The sequence below is a fragment of the Scyliorhinus canicula genome, chromosome 1, assembly GCF_902713615.1.
Source record: "Scyliorhinus canicula chromosome 1, sScyCan1.1, whole genome shotgun sequence".
Lineage (NCBI taxonomy): Eukaryota > Metazoa > Chordata > Chondrichthyes > Carcharhiniformes > Scyliorhinidae > Scyliorhinus > Scyliorhinus canicula.
In genome coordinates, this window is record NC_052146.1 from 135583730 (window position 1) to 135604294 (window position 20565).

The 20565-nt window shown below is 43.1% G+C and overlaps 1 protein-coding gene across 2 annotated transcripts; it reads left to right on the forward strand.

Moving 5' to 3' along the window:
- Positions 1 to 1084: 1084 nt before the first annotated feature.
- On the forward strand, positions 1085 to 20198 carry LOC119967766 (tissue alpha-L-fucosidase-like). Of its 2 annotated transcripts, none has more exons than XM_038800709.1 (8): positions 1085 to 1590; positions 5209 to 5343; positions 6472 to 6609; positions 9041 to 9146; positions 12413 to 12613; positions 13732 to 13919; positions 16723 to 16822; positions 19370 to 20198. In XM_038800709.1, the coding sequence occupies exons 1-8, from the start codon at positions 1235 to 1237 to the stop codon at positions 19508 to 19510; spliced, it is 1365 nt and encodes a 454-aa protein (XP_038656637.1). In that variant the 5' UTR covers positions 1085 to 1234; the 3' UTR covers positions 19511 to 20198. The 2 variants fall into 2 exon arrangements, with proteins under 2 accessions (XP_038656637.1, XP_038656648.1); XM_038800720.1 differs by lacking the exon at positions 1085 to 1590 and adding an exon at positions 4001 to 4116.
- The last annotated feature ends 367 nt before the right edge of the window (positions 20199 to 20565 follow it).

Here is a 20565-nt window from a genome sequence, read left to right on the forward strand (position 1 = left end):
GCGGTTTTAATCAGCTTAGAACAGAGCCTGCCTGCGACTAGTACAATACTGTGGACCGCCTACAGGTCAACTGCTCTTTATACTTCCTTTCAAGGGGAGGAGCCATGGGCGGAGCCCGTACATGCCCCAACATATCCCCCTGTGGGTGAAGCCACACAATAGGCCATAGGTGGAGCCCACAAGGTCAACAACATAACATAGCTGTAACACAATGGCAGAACATGATACTAATACACTGGTGAATTATTAGTACTACACATGGTAAGGCCCTGTACTACAGGTACAGGGGTAACCCCTGCCTGCTGGCTCCACCCAGTAGGCGGAGTATAAATATGTGTGCTCCGCGTACAGCAGCCAATTCATCAGCTGCTGCAGGAGGCCAAAGACGCTCTTTGGTCTGCCTGAAACTTGCTGATCTTCCAGTGCAAAGAACTGTCCTCGACCGAGTGTTGCTGACTGGCACATTCCAAGGTCCAGGACTACGTGCTGAGGGACGCACTCAAGCTTGGGGCAGCTGCCGCCAAGGCGCAATGGGGGAAGACCACAGTGTAAGGTCTTACCACCAAATGTACACCGAGGGGTTGGTAACAGTGTAAAACCCCTCGGTCCGAGGTTCTTTTTTCCATTACCACAATGTATAATAGAAACAAAGTAATGTAAATATTGAAGAAAGAACTGTAGCTTATAGTAGGATACGTGTGCAACGTTATCCCAATGGAATTGAAGACCAATGAATATAACTCAGACGGAAATGTACAGTCAAGGTATTTTGAAATGTTCTGTAAAGATTATGATAAATTTTATGAATAAAGTATATTTTTTGAAAAAAAAAAGCCTCAGTTGTATTCAACTCTGGTCTTTGTGCAATTGATCGTGCATCAGTTATGAAGCACACAACATAATTATTTACATCACGCTGAAATCAGCAGCGTGTTACTTAACAGTGATATCATTTATGTTGAGAATGTGAGATTTCCCCTTTCAGAGGATGGCATTACCACTTTAAGGCTAATTTACGTCGGACGATCATAATTCGTTACAAACATTCAACGACGATAAAAATCGCCGTCAGAATACTTGCGAGTATGGGGATGGCTGTTACACGAGGAATTTGCAAAAAAAAACAAAGGAAATTCTACTCATTAAAACCGCAACATTTTCTGCAACAAGGGTAGCCTTAAGAAGGAAATAAGCCGGGTGACATTTCCGCATAAACTAACACAAGTTGCCGATCATGGGGTGGAAGAGTTTTGTCAGCTGTATTTGTGTAACTGGGATTTTATGGCCCGGGGTTGCTCCGGATCGCCGTTACCAGCCGGACTGGAAGAGTCTGGACAGCAGACCCCTGCCCTCCTGGTACGACGAGGCGAAATTTGGAATTTTCATTCACTGGGGAGTCTTTTCCGTGCCCAGCTTCGGCAGCGAGTGGTTCTGGTGGAACTGGAGAGCCGCGCATCAACTCAAATATGTGGACTTTATGAAAAAGAACTACCCAGCGGGGTTCACGTACAGCCAGTTCGGCCCACAATTTACCGCAGAGTTCTTCGATCCGGACCAGTGGGCAGAGGTGTTCCGGAGATCCGGAGCCAGGTACAAGATGCAGAACTTCCCCAAACCCGGGAAATGTTATGAATAAGTCGAGGCGAAAGTTAATATTTACTGAGCGGTGTTGTAAAAAGAGCCGACAGACATCAAATTTGTCACAAATTTATATCAAAAGATGTTTGTTACTTTATTGACTGTGATGCTCGACATACTGTCAATATTTTAATTGTTCTGGGTGTGACATTTTAATGCCGCTTTCAACAGGGCTGCCAAACTCGTTTGTGGGGTTGTCTTGAGGTTTGATCACATGACACCCGGATCACATGACACTTCACACTGTAGCCACATGATCACTTTATCCAGACCGGGAGATATTACCCCTGCGGTTGATTATCTTTGATCCTTTCCTGTCAGCTTCCCCTCCCTGGTAGTCCTCGGTGTGAATACTGAAGCACATTCCATGAATTGTTTCTTCAGATTTGGATCACAGTGGTGATAGAAGTGAAAACTGGAAATTTGAATTGTAAGCAGAAAATGTTGAAAACAGAAAAGCCGTTCTGGCAGAAATCAGTGAGCACTTCTGATCCCTGGTTCCAAAACAAATTTAATATGAATTGAAATCCATCCAATCCCTCTGGTCGGTTCTTATTAACATAGAACTCCTAAAGTGGACTGGGAGGCTATTTGGCCAATCGAGTCTGCACTGACCCTCTGAAAGAGCACCCTCGCCAGGCCCTCTCCCTGTAACCCCACCTAACCTGCACATCTTTGGGCACTAGGGGATCATTTAACACGTCCAAACAACCTAACCACATCTTTTGTGTATCATTATTGGATTTAAGAGTATAATTTATTGATGGTGGAAGTGTGAGGTACAGGAAAGTACTTTGATAGAACCTAAAATTATTGCATCTGAATCTATTGCAGAGTTTTCAAAAATATAAATTAGAGTACCCAATTCTTTATTTCCAATTTTAGTGTAGGCAATCCGCCTACCAAAAACATTATTTTGGGTTGTTGGGGTGAGACCCACGCAGACATGGGGAGAATGTGCAAACACCACACGTGCACTGACCCGGGTCAGGATCGAACGCGGGTCCTCGGTGCCATGAGGGAGCAGTGTTAACCACTGCGCCACCATGCAGCCTTGTGGAGTGAAGAGTATTTTTCTTTGTAATCCATTGCATGCGTCCATTATTTTTACAACATGAAAAATAGGTGCAGGAGTAGGCTATTCAGCCCTTTGAACAATTATTGATCTCACCCTTGAACACAGATAATCGCTGAACCTCCATAGCTGCGAAGGAACATCACACCTATCCAACTACCATGTGTTTCATGCCCCAACAGTAACCAGACAACACACTGATTCAAGATCATTATCCAAGCTGTAGCCTGTCACCATCATGTGACTCACAAGTTTCCCGAACAAAGGAATACAAGGGATATCATATTGTTAAGATCAGTTTCAGGTAATTTAGATATACAAATCATTCTGAAATAATCAATACTTAATTACAACAAAGTTAATCCCTGACCTGTTATCAGTTAATTATGGAGACAGGGGGTCCATTTTTCCTTGTGTAACAGGATACAACTGTGAGTTCCTGACTAATTATCAGCTAACTATGGAGTTTGATGTTCTATCAACATTCCTCCTTGATCATTGTTCCGTGTGTTCCTGCTGGCTGGAATGACTTTAACCCCTTCAGTCCCCCATTTTGGCCCTTGGTTTTACCCAAACTGCCAAGTTGGTGTTGAGAATAGTCAGTCTTCCTAAACGATCCTGCTGTAAAAATCAGCTTCCACCTTTTCCCCCTGTTTCCGAGACAGCATCAGTATTTATTGGGGCGCAATTAGGGGAGTGAATTTGGCATCTTTTCATTTGGTGACAACACATCACGGTTACCCATAAAAGCATTAAGCCTGTGCCTATGGTCATCCCTATTGTAAAAAAAATCTCCAACCAGTTGGTCAGCCGATTACCGATGTGCAGCAATCTCCCGTACTGTCATAAGTCAAGCCTCCTTGGTGGGTTAGGTATCATCGTGACCCGGTTCGGCAGACCCAGCCTCCCAATTCTACACCCAGTAATTCATTTCTTTAACAATACCATTGGTGTGATTTTCTTGTGGGACTGCCATTATAAAGTTGCTTAGTCTGCATGAACCTCACAGTGACGGGTGACCACTTGCTTGTGTCAGTCTTGATGTATATTGAGGAAGTTTGATTTATAGGGAAGTAATTGGTCCTCCCCGTCGGTTTTTAATGTCGGACTTAACCTTTCCCGAGATTTAATGGGCGGAGTATCACTTTGCCTGCGATTTAGCTCACATGATTATCCCTTTGGCAATTTGGTTAAGCGTCTGCAGAAGCTCCTCACCTCTTTTAAATCTAAAGTGGTTAAAGTATATTCTGTCCCATAAGCCCCATATTGTATCCGTTTCCATCTTCTGTGGCTACCCAAGAGGAATAACTATTCAACTCGGCTAGCTGCACCGAATTGTCATAATTACCTTGTATGACTTGTGCCACCACGGTTGGAGACGGCTACACTCACGCCGACTTGGGGTACCTTTTTGATTTTTCAAATTACAGATCTCGCTCCAAATCATAATTGCCTATCGGTCCCTGACTTCCTTCCTGATCATGTGTCGTTGCTTGCTTCATTCTCTCACATATTTTCAGATCCGAGGGACCTTACATTGATCCTCCGGAAATTACTCCTCCGGGCAAATTAATGAGCTGCAAGAAGCACATGCCATAATTCAAGCAAAAGTGGGTCAGGGGTCCTGGGATATAATATATAGCTAAAATGGTTACCCAATCTGTAAATGAAATACAGGCTTGTGTAAACGGTAGCACATTGGTTAGCACTGTTAATTCACAGTGCCAGGGCCCGGGTTTGATTCCCGGCTTCGGTCACTGCCTAATGTTTCTTTTGAAGAAGAGATGAAATAAATATTAATGGAATCTGTCTGCCCAACAACGCTGTTGTTTAAATATGGGGCAATTCTGAGATGTGAAAAGTGCGCAGTAATTTAGCAAGTTAGATTTTAAAATGATAATGTCATAATGTCATTTAAGATAAAGAACAAGCAATCAAAACATGTTACTGCCTGGAAGCAAGTAGAAATGTTTTATTTCTGTTTGAGAATATTGAATTGGACTGCAAAATGTCTCCAGGACTTGTGACTGGGATAGTAACTTGTGGGATCCATCAAATTAGACAGAATTAATTAATTAATTGAGGGTAGACGATAGAGGCAGGAAATCAAAACCGCAAATGGTCCCAGCTTGGGTCACTGTCTGTGTGGAGTCTGCACGTTCTCCCCGTGTGTGCGTGGGTTTCTTCCAGGTGCTCCGGTTTCCTCCCACAGTCTAAAGATGTGCAGGTTAGGTGGATTGGCCATGATAAATTGCCCTTCGTGTCTAAAAAGGTTAAGTGGAGTTACTGGGTTACGGGGATAGGGTGGAGGTGCAGGCTCGCATGGGGTGCTCTTTCCAAGGGCCGGTGCAGACTCAATGGGCCGAATGGCCTCCTTCAGCAGTGTAAACATTCTATGATCTATGAACTTGCTTTGAAATGATCTAGAATACCCAGAAGTGTTGGGGACAGTGGTATTGATTCTCAAACGGCTTTCTTGTGGTTTGTGATTTCAGGTATGTGGTTCTGACAGCCAAACACCATGAAGGATTCACAAACTGGGGATCATCTGTGTCATGGAACTGGAACTCCATTGACACGGGTCCTCATCGAGATTTGGTGGGTGACCTGGGAACCGCAGTTCGAAAACGGTTTGTATTTAATTCTATGTATTGCAGAAATTGCAATGTATTTACAATCACATGATGCATATTGACAACTAAGACCCATGTTAAGCCCACAGAATACAGGCAAAGTGGTACGGAAATGTACCATTGAGTCAAGTCAGGATTTGTTCAATAATGCCTTCACAACAGTTTAATTCCAAACCGGAAATGCATTGGAAATAATTCCCAATTTGCGTAGACTTTCCTGTGTAGGGAATCCCTCCAACTATTCAACTGTCCTAAAGCAAGTTTTGTGATGGTGTGATTTTGTTTTTATCTTGTTGTATTTACAGAATGTTAAATAATGTTAAAGCAGTGTATCTAAGCATTATTTTGTTTTCTAAATTCAACAGGAATATCCCATAGTGATGTTGGAAATTAATAATAATAATAATAATCGCTTATTGTTACAAGTAGACTTCAATGAAGTTACTGTGAAAAGCCCCAAGACACCACATTACAGCGCCTGTTCGGGTACGGGAATTGAACCCACGCTGCTGGCATTGTTCTGCATTACAAGCCAGCTGTTTAGCCCACTGTGCTATAAAGCTTGGCAAAAGTTGTAACATTTCTGTTTTTCAGCTTTTGAAACTTCAGGTGGCAAATGTATGCTAAAATAAATGCTTATCATTTTAGTTATGGGAAAAAGGAGAAGGCTGTGTTAAGAGAAACTGTTAACGTTTAGCTGAGGTTTCTATTCTCAACGAATGAGGATTATTTTGTGAGCCATTGAAATGCACTGCTGCAGATGAATAGTGGCAAGTCCCATAAAAAGCCCATTCTCCTATCCTTCTCAACGTTTACCTCCTACCTCAATAGTCTCGGCCACTGCATTTGAGGCATTCATTCCCTCATGTTGTTGTTTTGCACCTTTATTAGTTACAATCTTGTGAATTCTCAAATGCTCTGTGACCTCCAGCTTTTCTTCATGAAGTGCCTTACCTATCTTGTAAAACAATAAGAATTTTGCACCTGAGGTTATTTATACCTACAACAGTTGTTTCACTTTGATCTTGCGCTGTTTGGTGTTTTATTTCTAATATCTGAATGTTGTGAAAGTGAATGGTCCATTTTGAAATTTAATATATCAAACATGTTCTTCTGTTGCAACAGGAATTTAACTTATGGAGTGTATCATTCCCTCTTGGACTGGTTTCATCCTCTCTACTTGTATGACAAAAAGAACCATTTCAAGACTCAGAAATTTGCTGTGGAGCAAGCGTTACCAGAGCTGTATGATTTGGTTATGAGGTAATGGAATATGCACTTCTACAATATTGCGTGTGAACTCACCTCATTATTGAATCACAGTGGCTGCGATTTTCCACTCCTAGTCACTATGGCAGAACAACAGGTCTCCGAAGGCTTGTACCTGGCGAGCTGTACTCCCAGGGGTGTTTAGAGGTGGGGGGGTGCCAGGGTAGTGTCAGCTTGATGACTGGTGGGTATAAGGGGGTGCACCCAGGTGAATATTTTGTCCTGATTTGCCAGCTGTACACCTTTAAAATGGCACCTGGATCATCGAGTGTCTGATTTGATGGCAGGCTGGGTGAATCCAGGGCCACCTGCCAGCGATCCGTTGTGAAACCTCCTGCGACTTTTAAGTTTTTTTTCTCCCAAGTGCTGCGCTGAATGGTGGAGAAAGCCACCATTGCCGCGGAGGTGTAGCAGCACTTTACCTGTCCAACATCAGCCTTTGCTGATATTGGAGAAAATCCCGGCCAGTATATATGCGCAGAGTGATGGCATTAACTTCAGACTCCATTCACATCTCTTACTTTACCATTTAGACCGATCGAACCCTACAGTTCATTGGGAATATCGGTTTAAATGGTTTTGAAGGCAGGGATATGTCTGGTATGGGAGGAATTTTCAATCAGAATTAATTCTAAAATTGACAATAATTATCTACTCCACCATCTCAATTGAAAGGTCACCGTGTTGCCGCCAAGTAATTAAACCTGCCTGGAAATGATGCAATATGATATTAGTGTGTGGAAGCATCAAATTCCCTTTTTCCAAATGGCTAAAGAACGCCGCTAAGATAACAGCAGAATCATTTCAGACTTGTAATGTGGTGTTTGAACAATAATTTTGCACAACATAATTTCCAGGCTCGTAGCTAAGGTAGTATAGTTTTTTTGTATAATTCCATCTTGTTAGTTTTTAACATCATCCAAGATAGAAACTAAAAGATGGCACTAATTTCCCAGTATCAATCATTTTGTTACAAGCCAGTAAACATAGTGTGTGTCTTTGAGGAAAGATATAAAAGTTGCATTTAAAGTTGGTTAAACTGCCTTCACAATGAATGATCATAGGGGACTGCATTTGTTATTGATAAATTGGTTCTGTTTATACCTGGTCAAGCTCTGAATAGCTGGGTGTTATAATCCCAGCTGACGTTACTACTGAACAAGTTAGATCCCAGGGTGGAACTGGACTTGAATGATCCTAACTTTTATTTTTTGTTTTAAAAACATTGAGGATAGATCCTGGACAGGGCCACAGGAGTTTGCTGATAAACTTTCAACAAAAGAATAAACATTTGTTAAACAAGAAAAGATCAACTATATTACACTACTCCTTCACCTGAACTATACCCTTACAGATTCATAAGGACAACATAAGTTACAAAGTCTAACTTACACTCTAATTTTCACAGAAATACAGTTTATGTAAACCAATAGATGATCTGTGACCAGACACACCACACTCTGTAACCAAGTGAATGATGCCACCTAAAGTAAATTGTTGGGTTTTCTCATTACACCCCCAGATGCTTGTCTCACTGTTTGCCAACTGGTTTCACAGAAGCTCCGTCTTGGGTTTCCAATCTCCACCTTTTTAAGAACTCGCCTAGTAATTTCCTCCCAAACTACGCTTTCAGTTGGACATCTTCAAGGATCAACCTCCACGGTTTCAACCTTTCCTTCTGATGTTCCTCTCCCCTGAATCATCACATCCATTCAAGCTTCACCTTCCATGCACCCTCCAAGATACTCAGCTGTGCCAACAGAATTCTGCTGCTTCACCCTCCCACAGTAACGTGTCACCGACCTTTGGCTGTCTCCTCAGGTTATTTTTGGCATCCTGCAAGCCCACTTTTTCTTGATTCTGCTCCCCGCAGTTTTCTCTCTTTAATTTGGAGCCTTTTCCAAGGCTCCTTACTTCAATTTCACTGAACAGGGACCTTGTTCAGATTCCTGTTCTTGTTCTTTGATTTAAATGGCAGCTTGGGCCATTCTCTTTGTCCCATTTCTGGAACTTGCTCATGTTCTTTTGGGAAATCTACTTCCTGCAGTCAGCTCCTTCTGGCACCTGCTTCTAACTCAACTAAAACTACTTTCCTATTTCTCCCTGTCTCTTTGGGACTTCTGTTTCGAGGCAACAGCACAGTTTTTCTTTACTACCAAGCACGTGAATAACATAGGTTGTCACTTCAAAGGCCATAAAATGTCATTAAATTTCAGGCATATAAACCAACCCCCAGACTTCTAGACAGCACTTCAACTTGACACCAAAAGTCAGGCTCCCCTTTTTTTTACACAAATGCTGAATTAAAAATTAAACTTTGGTATAAGATATAGCTTTGTAACCCCGCAACACCAATATAACTTGCTTAAAATCATCTCTATTTCCTAACATGTGAATTTTGATTTTTTTTTTTGTTCCCCGATAGGTATAAACCAGATATAATCTGGTCAGATGGAGACTGGGAAGCACCAGATACGTACTGGAATTCGACTGGATTTTTGGCCTGGCTTTACAACGATAGCCCTGTCAAGGTTCTTCTTAACACTATTCACAAGATCATTACGGAGGATTATAATTAACTCACTTTTAATTTGTTAACCTATTTGGGATCAGATCTGTTGAACTGTTCTTTTGTACCCTGCATATTCAGCAATATATCTAAAAGTTGCTCCATTTTCCGTGTGGAACAACGGCCCTTCCTCCCACTATCTACTTGCTTTATTTGTTCCCTGATCTCACTGAATTTAGCTGGGTTAAAATTATGGGCAGGAGTTAATTAACTGGGAACAAAGTCCTATAGTGAGCACATTTAGCCTCATGTTTCCTGGTGCACGCAGCGTTGAGAAACACAATGCTATAAATCTGTACCCGGTTAGATAGGGGGCCTCAGTGCGCGACTTCGGCTGCAAATAGCCCCATTTTGTGCACTGCGGAGCTCTACTCGCCGGAACTCCTCAGTGTAGCGAGAGATCAAAATGGCGTCCTGATGTCTGGAGCTCCCAAAGCGACCCCAAGCCCCAATGCACTATGGGAGGATCTCCTGACCCCCCAACACCCACACAGGGCACCCCAGCTCGATCACCACTGTGCACAAAAATGCCATCTGGGCACCTTGGCAATGTCAGGCTGGCATCCAAGTGGCACTGCCAAGGTGTTAGGCTGGCACTGCCAGGATCCCCAGGTGGCGCCACCCTGCCCAGAGGGCATGCACCAGAGGGCATGCACCAGAGGGCCTCCAATCCCCTGGGAGACCCACACTGTTCCGTCTGGTCCCCGTTTGTGGAGACCAGTACTGAACGGCACTTGCCCGAGTTCCCCGACGCAAAGGGCATAGATCCCAATGCTTAGGATACCTCGGGAAACTGCATATTAAAGTGAGAATAGTTGTCTCGCTGTAATATGCAGATTTGCGAAAAAGTGACCCTGCCCACAATGGGATAGATTCACATCACAACATCTCTCGAGATTGCAATAGCTCTCATGAGGCGAGGTGAACCGGGTAGGTCCCAGGAGCAGGGTCCCCAGGCTTCTTTCGGCCACGCTGCGTCGCGATGCTTTTTGGGACGCAACATGGGCATTCGATCACACCCTACGTATTTGTCTTTTGGCCCTGTGTGTCGCTGACTGCAGCTCACGGCCACTGTCTCCCTCCCCACCCCCAGGGATGGTATAACCTCCACCTTCTTCTATACGTTTTGTAGAGTCATTATGGCAGACAAGTAACTCATTCTGCCTACTGAGTTGATGCTGCAATTCTGGGTCATTGACAAATACCAGCTGTTATGATCTCAGTTGATGTTATAACTGGACGGGAAGATCCCAGAATGGAACCTGGTTCAAAAGACCGTAACATTTACTTTTTGAAAGGAAATGTGGAGGAACAGAGTCACAAGACTACTAATTAGCTTCTAATAACAAAGAAAACATTTATTAAACATGAAAAGTTTGACTACAATACTCCTTCACTCCCACTTATCTTTGCAAATGTACACTGATTTTAAGGATAACACAGGGTACAAAATATTTCTTCTTCTATGATGTTCGTGGTAAACATACAGTCCCTGTAACCCAACAGGATAAAGTGATCAGACAACACCGCACTCTGAAACCAAGTGGCAGATAGATGACTTCCATGGATTTCTCCTCAAACTCAACTCTTCCCCCCCCCCCCCCCCCCCCCCCCCAAGACATGTGTTTCCAAATTCCATTCTCAAAAAGACCCACATTAAAATCTTCTTCCACACCAATGCTTTCTCTCATCTGTTCGAGCAAGGTTCCACCTCCAGGTTTTCCAAATCTCCTTTCATTATTCTTTTTTGTCTTGAATTGCACATGCATCCAAGCTTCTACACAAAAACTCCAAGTCCTCAGTCCCCAACAGAATACTTTGTTTTCAAAGGCTGGAAATAAGGACACAAACTTGCGATTGCTTCAGATATGTGTCTTTTCTATAGCCAGTCTCATTGGTTCTTCTTTTCCCAGATCTCACTTTAACTTCAATGAACAGCACCCTGTTCCAATGGCAGTTGCTCTTTGTTCCTTTTTACTTAAATATTCCTGAGTTTCTTTTCCATTCCCTGGGTTTTAGAACAAACTGTCCTTTAGTTCCTCTGGAGATTGCTTTTGTTCACATTACTCCATTATATGGCTGTCCTGTTTCTCGCAAAGCAGAGAGCTGTTTACTTTTCCCATCGTAAACTCTTTCAGCAAAATTGAAATGCAGTCTGAACTGAAACCAAGACCCCTGCAAACACTTTAGTCTGACATGACTCTAGCTGGAGTTGTATCCTTACTTACACAAAAACACAAAATTAAATCTATACCTTATTTCTCATATCTAACAATACAAATAGAGTTCACTTAACCCACAGCATAAGGTGACTGTCTCTTGTGATTGTCTCAGTGAACCGGGTTATGAACTGCTTGAATTTTCCAGAGTTTGTATCAAGATGATAGAAATGTCTAGTTCTCAGTGCCCTTCCTATTTCCTTGGCTTGCCTCCATAATTATGCTCACCTGGTTGTGTATTACAACACCCTTTGTGTTAACTTGGGGTTTTCTCCACATTAGAAATATTCACTTTGTGGCTTGCTACCATTAGCAGGAACCACTGTTTTTTTCTTTCCAAGGTGTCCCTCTTAGATTGAGATCATAGCTGTCTGCTTTTTGTCCACATCATCTGTTCTTTGAGTGCTGTGTAACCTCTCTCTCTCTCTCTCTCTCTCTCTCTCGCTTCTCCTCTCAATCTCTTTCCTCTCCTCTCAATCTCTTTCCTCTCCTCTCAATCTCTCTCCTCTCCTCCCTCTCTCTCTTCTCCTCCCTCTCTCTCTTCTCCTCCCTCTCTCTCTTCTCCTCCCTCTCTCTCTTCTCCTCCCTCTCTCTCTTCTCCTCCCTCTCTTTCCTCTCTCTTTCCCTGCCCCGCCAAAGCGATGATGGTGCAAAGTGAAGGAGATGGTAATGGGAGAAGTAAAGAAACAAAGAAATGTGCCTGGAGGAGATGTAGGTGGGAATAATAGAATCATTACTAACTGCAGTGCTCCAATAATAATGGGCAGACATCATGATCAAAATTGTTGAACTCAATCTTGCAGCCAACATCACGAAAGTAGAAAAACCCCACAGATTATCTGGTTATTATCACATTTCTGTTTTGGGATCTTGCTGTGCATAAATTATCTGCCATGCTTCCCACATTTCAACTGTGACTACACTGTGTTGCATATAAAAGGCTTGGTGATGTCTTAATGTTGTGAAAGACACTATATAAATGTCTGTTCCTTTATATCTCTATTGCTAGGATACTGTGGTAACCAATGACCGTTGGGGAGCTGGTTGTGGCTGTAAACATGGCGGGTTCTTCAACTGTGCAGACAAATACAGCCCAACCAAGATGCCACACCACAAATGGGAGAAGTGCACCTCAGTCGACACACACTCATGGGGATATCGCAGAAACATGCATTTGAATGACGTGATGGATGTGGAATCCATTATCCATGTACGTACTCCTAATTAATCAATAGTGAACAGCACCAGAATGATAAATTCAAGTGAAGGTGCTTTGGAACTTGGTGCGTGCTTTGTGTGCTGACAAGTGAATCAGAGTTTATCTAAAGGTTGTTGAACCATTCAGAGCAGGAAGGTTCCAACGTTGATACACAGTCTATGCTGAGATATTACAATTGGCCTGAATTACGTTGAATTTGGGAATGGTGCTTTTGATTGCCCGGAAGCATCCTATGTTGAAAGTGCATGGATGTTGGGTGTAGCAGTGGTGCCTCTGTGGTAAACAGCCTGTTGGCATGGCATGATAGCACAGTTGCTTCACCGCTCCAGGGTCCCAGGTTTCATTCCCGGCCTGGGACACAGTCTGTGCGGACTCGGCGCGTTGTCCCCGTGTCTGCGTGGGTTTCCTTTGGGTGCTCCTGTTTCCACCCAGTCCAAAAGCTGTGCAGGTGAGGTGGAGTGGCCATGCTAAATTGCCCTTAATGTCCAAAAAAGTTTAGGTGGGGTTACTGGGTTACAGGGATAGGGTGGAGGTGTGGGCTTGTGGAGGGTGCACTTTCCAAAGGCTGGTGCAGACTGGGCTCCTTCTGCACTGTAAATACTATGATTCTATGATGCTCCATATCACCACTAGCACATAACGTTAAGGCTTTTGAAAGTTCCTATCGATCCAACTGATGCAAGGAGCTGACATCTTGGAGGGGAGAAAATAAATGAGCCGTAATAATTGGCTTCAAAAAATAATTCTGTATATTTAAATAAGGATTGTTTGTTTGGGATAAATGTCAGCAAACCATTTATTTTTTATTTGTGGAGAGAAAAGTGCTGTAAGAGATGAAAGAGCATTTTGGTCACTTGTGTTTTGATGTGATTTATGTCAATGACAACAAAATGTGGCAAACGTTTTTCCAATGTTAATCGTAAGAAATTAGGGATAGAGTAAAAAATGAAAGGGTGTAGATAATGGTAACACAGTAAATTCTTGTGTTGGGTACTGAAAAACTGCCAAAAACATGTATGTTCAATTACTGTGATGAGGCCAAAATTTAAAACCGGACCACAGACAATATGGACAGTAGTTTATCTCATTGACTTTTCTTCCTTTGGTAGAATTTGATGGATGCTGTGTCTTTTGGAGGCAACTTGCTGCTTAATATTGGTCCAACCAAAGAAGGCACAATCCCTGTCATTTTCCAAGAAAGACTGGAGGCCATGGGACAATGGTTAAATGTTAATGGTGAAGCAATATACGCATCAAAACCATGGCGAGTTCAGAAGGAGAACTCTACGAACATCTGGTAAAGTCAAGTCTATCAGGGTTAAATATAGTACAGCTGTTTCTCTTCACTTTATTGCCCCATTCTTCACTGTTCCGTTTAGTTGAACGTCCTGCTTGAAAACAAAGCTCGAAACATAGAACGACTTTGATACTGCTGATATTCAGGGATGGTGATGGACCAAGAGGATATACTAAGCAGAAGGAGGGGAAAGAGAAAAAGAGAGGCTGTGAGAGGGAAAGAGGTGAGAGGTCAGAGGGATGGGTGCTCTAGAGGCCAGGTGCACAGTGATTGAAGGAGCAGTTATCAATGATGGAGTGGAGAGTGTGGGGAAACGGGGTGATTTCAGAGTGGTGGAGGGATGTAGCTGCCTCTGATCATTGTGGTACGTTCAGATGGAGGGGTTTGAACCAAGGACAAGAACCATGGTCAACAAAAGTATAAAAGCAATAAATATTGGAAAAAGGCACTTTCACAGCTCTTCTCCCCCCCCCCCCCCCCCCCCCTTCTCCCCATCCCCACATCAGAACCATGGGTGTTGCTACACAACAGGAACTGCAGCAGTCCAAGAAGGCAACTTGCCACCATCTTCTCAAGGGCAAATAGGGATGGGCAATAAATGCTGATCGAGCCAGTGATGACCACACCTTGTAAGTGGAAAAGAAAACTTGCTCTTCAATGTCAATCTCAAAATTCAATTCTAATATTCTGTCTTAGTACAGCAATTGAATATCAATATTAGGATTTTAATGGTCTTTCACATCAGGCAATGTAGTTACTGAACAGCCAGCAAGAAAGCTCGCATGCAGCTTTTCATACAATTGCTGTGTGTGTAGTGTCATGTAAGAGTACCTTTAAGAAATGGGTGTTTAAGAAATGGGTGTTTATAAAGTATCTGTAGTGATGTATCTTTAAGAAATGGGTGTTTATCAGTAATGCCAGAGTGTGGGTGGAGCTGGGCTGTCTGTCTGCTTTACTTTCTCTTTCGGCTGTTTGCTACAGGGTGTGTTTAGTTTTGTTTTGTTTTTGGAGACGCTGCAGTCACAGCAAGATGTGTATGAATCTCTGCAAGCTGATGAATGTCCGCTTGGTGATTTCAACGTGGTAACTATTCTCAGTAGTGAAGTTAAACCTGATGTCTTTCTGTACAAATGGTTCTTTTTGTCTTCTGGATCTTGTAATGAAAGATTAAGAGTTACTTATGGCGTACTGTACTCTGGGGGATTTATTGGTGTTGATAAGATGTTTACTGAGGGTTTATAATGTGTTAACTGGTTTCATAAATAAACATTGTTTTAATTTAAAAGTACTTTAAAAAACAATATTTCTTTATTCTCCTTTTTCGCATTTTCTCCCAAATTTACACTCACCAAAAGTAAACAATAATCAGTAATGAACAATAATCAGTAACAAATATGTCAATCACCATTTCAATAACAACGATCCCAGCCTCCCACCAAACCCAAAACATTCGGCCACATGTTCACATAAACAACTGACAAAAAGGAATCAGGTATCACCCATGGCCACCATTAACACCCATCGCCCCCCCCCCCGCCCCTCCAACCCTCCCACTTCGCCCCCCCAACTAATGTTCGATGTTATCCAGTTCTTGAAAGTGCATAATGAATAATACCCATGTATTGTAGAACCACTCCATCCTTCCCCTCAGTTCAAACTTAACCTTCTCAAGAGTCAAGAACTCAACAGGTCCCCCCCACCATGCCAGGGCACAGGGTGGAGAGGCTGCCCTCCAACGCATCAGGATTCGCCTTCAGGCGATCAACGAGGCGAAGGCTACAACATCTGCCTCCGCACCAGTTTCTAGCCCTGGCTGGTCCGACACCCTGAAAATGGCCTCCTGGGGACTCGGGTCTAGTTTCACATGCATCACTGTAGAAATGACCCAAAAAACCTCCTTCCAGCAATCCTCTAGCTTTGGACAGGACCAAAACATATGAATGTGATTAGCAACATTCACACACATCTTCTACTCCTTCAAAGAATCGGCTCATCCTCGCACTTGTGAGGTATGCTCTGTATACCACCTTCAGCTGTATCAGCCCCAACTTCGTGCACGAGGTGGAGATATTCACTCTCTGGAGCACCTCAAACTAGAACCCCCCTTCCATATTCTCTCCCAACTCTTCCTCCCACTTTGTTTTGATCCCTTCCAGTGGTGCCTTCTCCGCCTCCAAAATAGCTGCGTAAACCGCTGACACTACCCCCTACTCCAGTAATTTAAAAGTACTTTAACTCTCTGTTCACTACACCTGTAAGGTAAGCCTGTGTGCTCCCCATAACCACAATCTATTAAAAGTTGTGGGTCAGGTGAACTCCATGATACACTTTGGGGTTCTCTAAACCCTGGCCCATAACAGTAGCAGCAGGTTCTGTGATGCTACCTGTTTCCAAATTATCGGTTCTTTTGAAGGGAATTTTCCAATAGTCATTCCTGCCATGGGCCAACAAAATTATAGCCGTGGCTTATTTTCTGAGTATTGAAAATGCCCGAAGGACAGTATTGAATTCTGTAGTTACTGTAGCTGCGTGCAATTGATAAATATTTTGTGAAGGTAATGTTACTTCCTCGGACTCAAGTGTCTAACTGTTGCACCAAATGCAGACGTAGTTTATAGAATTTCAACACTCCTGTTCTTCATGAGATTTGAGATTAAAAATGTTCTGTGATCATGTATGATGGGTATCTAAATCCTAAATCCAGTAGAGATTATGCTGAACAATGAATAATTTTCAATCACATTTCCCACAAGCCTTTGCTTTTAATTTAGTGTTTACCTGTGTGATGGGTCTTTTCTTCCAGGTACACTAGTAAGGGATCCTCAGTTTATGCAGTGTTCACCAAGTGGCCCACTGATAATATCCTAAACCTGCAATCTCCAAAGAGCTCACCAGACACCAAAGTAAGTGCCTAGAATTTATTTCCTGCTGTGGCTGTTTCTTTGCCTTTATCTGACCTGTTCACAGTTGTCTGCTCTGGAATCTCAGGAGGAGGTGCACATACCTAAATTTATCCAACATCGCTGTTAATCCTATGCAGACTGAAACTCCAGTATTGATTTTGCTTCTGGTAGTTATCAAGAAAGTTGCTAACTATGCAAAGATGTTACTCTGGTTCTGCAATTATTGTCCTATGGTTGACCAGAAAAAAAGCTTATATTCCTTCTTCATTTTATCTTTCTTTGTTTCTTTTTGTCTTGTTTAATCCATTATTTTTGATTTTTACATGCTCTACTTAACCTCGTCTAATCCTATGTCTCACTTTTACGTTTTAATCTTTGTCTATGTTCCTCTCTTGCCATTCGAAACATCCCTTATTCTCAAATTCTACCTTCCACAAACTAGATATCATCCAAGACTCTTCTCACCGAGTTTGCACCAAGTTCTCTTCACGCATCTCCCACTTTGCTCGCTGATCCACATCACAACTTTGAACATTAAGCGACACTGCAACTTTTGTTTTCAAATTCATCCATCTCCTCCCATTTCACAGCCCTCTTTAGATATCGGCACTTCTAGCTTTTGGAATATTCCCAGTATTAATTCTTCCATCACTTGCTGTGTCTCGAGCAGCAAGGACCTAAACTATGGTGTTCCCTCCCTAATTGACCTCTCTTCCTCTCTTTCCTCCTTAAGATGCTCCTTAAAAACTTATCTCTTTAATCAAGATTTTGATTATCTCCCCTAATATTATGTGGCTCAATGAGATTTTGCTTTCTAATGCTCCTGTGAAGCATTTTTGGACCTTTCGTATGACATTAAATGTGTCGTATAAATACCAGTTGCTGCTGTCTCCAGTTGTTTACCGTTCTGTTAATGTCTTTTGGAATTTGCACATTTATTATAAATGCTCATAATAATTTTTAATTTACTTTAGGAAATTTATATAATAATGTTTTCTTTGCCTGCATTACTGAGGGTGCTCCAGCCTGAAATCGCCCCACACTCGTTTTCCACTCCAATATCTCTTTCTCTTCTGTCCCCCTCCCCTTCCCCCAACATCCCTTCCTTGGATTGGACCAGTTATTGCAAAGTAATGATTTAGTCATTCTGCCACTTCCTTGTCCTTGGCCACTCTCGCCCTCAACTCCCTGCTGCTGATGAGTGATCCAATATCTCTTTCTGAGATGATTGGAGTGATTGAATGGTCATGCTGCTCCCAAAAAGCAGCTTGCCTCAGCGAGAAGCTGGGACATCCCACTCCCAGGATCTACCCGGCTCGCAACGCCTCACTTGATCTAACGCGATCGTGCGAGACGTTGCGATGTAAATCCCACCCATTGAGGGCTTTTTGGAAATTCTGTATATTGAAGACAGCTAGTCTCACTTTAATATGCAGTTTCCCAAGGTACCTGAGGAGTTGGGATCTATCCCCTTGATTCGGAGACCTCGGTCGAATGCTGTTCAATCCTGCCTCCACATTAGTCTGTGTCATTAACACTCCAATGTATAAAAGAAACATGACAATGTAAATATTTAAGAAAGAATTGTAACGTAAAGAGGGATATACGTGTAATGTCATCCTAGGGATTGCAGGCCCCCAGATGCATGTTCTTTGGGAAGGGTGGTACCCTGGCACTGCGGTGCAACCTGGGCACCCCGGCTGTGCCATGTGAGCCAGCCTGGCACTGCCAGGGTGCCCAGGTGGCATTGCCAGCTGGCAGGGGAACTGCCAGGGTGTCAAGATGTCATTGTTTTGCACGGTGGTCTAGCGTGGGTGTTGTGGGGGGGTGGTGTTAGGCATTGCTTCAGGGCTCCAGATGTCTCGCTACACTGAGAAGTTCCGGTGAGCAGAGCTCCTCAGTGCACAAAACAGGGATATGTGTGATCTCAGCCCACTGAGGCCCCGGATTTAACCCAGGTGTCATTTTATAGCATTGTGTTTCTGGGCGCTGTGAGCACCGGAAAACACGTAGCTAAATGCGCTCGCTGTGGGACTTGGTTTCCAATTGGTTAAATCCCTCCCAGTATCTAGTTGTATATTCATCAAAACTCAAGACCAGAAAGAGATGTAAAAAGCTGAATGAAACTTGGATGGCTTCATCAGTCACCTTCATCAACCACTATAATATTGCACTGAGAAATATTCGAAGGAATATTGCAAGTGCTGGATTTCCTTGTGGGAAATATGAAATTAATGAAAATGAAAATCGCTTATTGTCACAAGTGGGCTTCAAATGAAGTTACTGTGAAAAGCCCCTAGTCGCCACATTCCGGGGCCTGTTCGGGGAGGCTGGCATGGGAAATGAATCATGCTGCTGGCCTGCCTTGGTCTGCTTTAAAAGCCAGCGATTTAGCCCTGTGCTAAACCATCCCCTAATAGGGGAGAGACTGACAAACTTTTCCTTCGGAAATTAAATAATTTGTGTCGACTGTGTTAAAATGGGTTATGTCCAGTCCGGGGAAGAAATTAGCTTTATGTGTTGAATGTTCTTGTGTTCCCTCTCTAGGTGACGATGCTGGGAATTCCCGAGCCTCTGAAATGGAGGTATTATCCTGGACAGGGCATCTTCATCGCCTTGTCCTTTATTTCTCCGTTTACTCTCCCGCCGGAAAATGCTTGGACAGTGAAACTCGAAAGAGTTTCATAATCGGGGAAGCAGCTTGAGCTTTTGAAGCAGCTCTCAGGGTTTAAAGAGGATTTTCAGGGGCTTTGCATTTGCTTGATCAAACTATTGGCTTCAAAAGTTTTGATGTAAATCAGTATGATTCCATATGAAATGAAATGAAATGAAAATTGCTTATTGTCACAAGTAGGTTTCAAATGAAGTTACTGTGAAAAGCCCCTAGTCGCCACATTCCGGCGTCTGTTTGGGGAGGCTGGTACGGGAATTGAACTGCTGCTGCTGGCCTGCCTTGGTCTACTTTAAAAGCCAGTGATTTAGCCCAGTGTGCTAAACCAGCCCCTAGAACCATTTGTTCTATTGTGATTATAGATGAATGTGATATTTTTCATATTTTGATAACTTGATCATAGGTTTGCTTCAGTGCTCCCTTTTGAAATGTCAGGCTTAGGATTTCACAGTGTCAAGAGCGAAGAACAAAGAAAAGTACAGCACAGGAACAGGCCCTTCGGCCCTCGAAGCCCATCCAAGAGGATGGGTAAAAACTGGTGATATGTTACAGTGCAGATTGTAGCTTAAGTTGCCTGACTAACCATTGCAGGGCTTGGTAGCGGAATTTGACTCTCGGTTTTGGGGCAGTTGTTTGGTGTTCGGGGGCTCTTTTTTGATTCTCACTAACTCATTTATTAAATGATGCAGAAACACAGAAAACCTACCTACTGTATTTGTGTCAATTTTTAGAAAAGGTTTTCCTTTTACAAGGATAAGGTAGCACAAATCACAAAGACAGTGGGTGTGATCTTCCAGCCTTGTTAAACTCGTGCTCAAGTGTAACGAGGCCGGTGAAAAGCGGGAGGCCTGAAACGAGATCAGCGCCGGGAGCCAAACAGTTTGGCGATGCAACCGGCCTGCTCCCGTAGCATGGCGCGAAACCAATTATCACCACTTAGGCCCCATTTCCAATCAACGAGTGTGACCTCATATCCACCGGCCTCCTGTCATTCATCAGCCACCTCCCGCAAGTGCTCACTCTGGCGCCGATTAGTACTCCTTTTTCAAAATGCGGACCTGGCGGAAGGGCT

What these genes read in the sequence shown, in the direction of transcription:
- LOC119967766 (XM_038800709.1), top strand. Translation starts at nt 1,235, where the DNA reads ATGGGGTGGAAGAGTTTTGTCAGCTGTATTTGTGTAACTGGGATTTTA. An exon ending in ATGTGGAATCCATTATCCAT is followed by an intron (nt 12,614 to 13,731) that starts GTACGTACTCCT and finishes TTCCTTTGGTAG; the next exon opens with AATTTGATGGATGCTGTGTC. An exon ending in AGAGCTCACCAGACACCAAA is followed by an intron (nt 16,823 to 19,369) that starts GTAAGTGCCTAG and finishes TTCCCTCTCTAG; the next exon opens with GTGACGATGCTGGGAATTCC.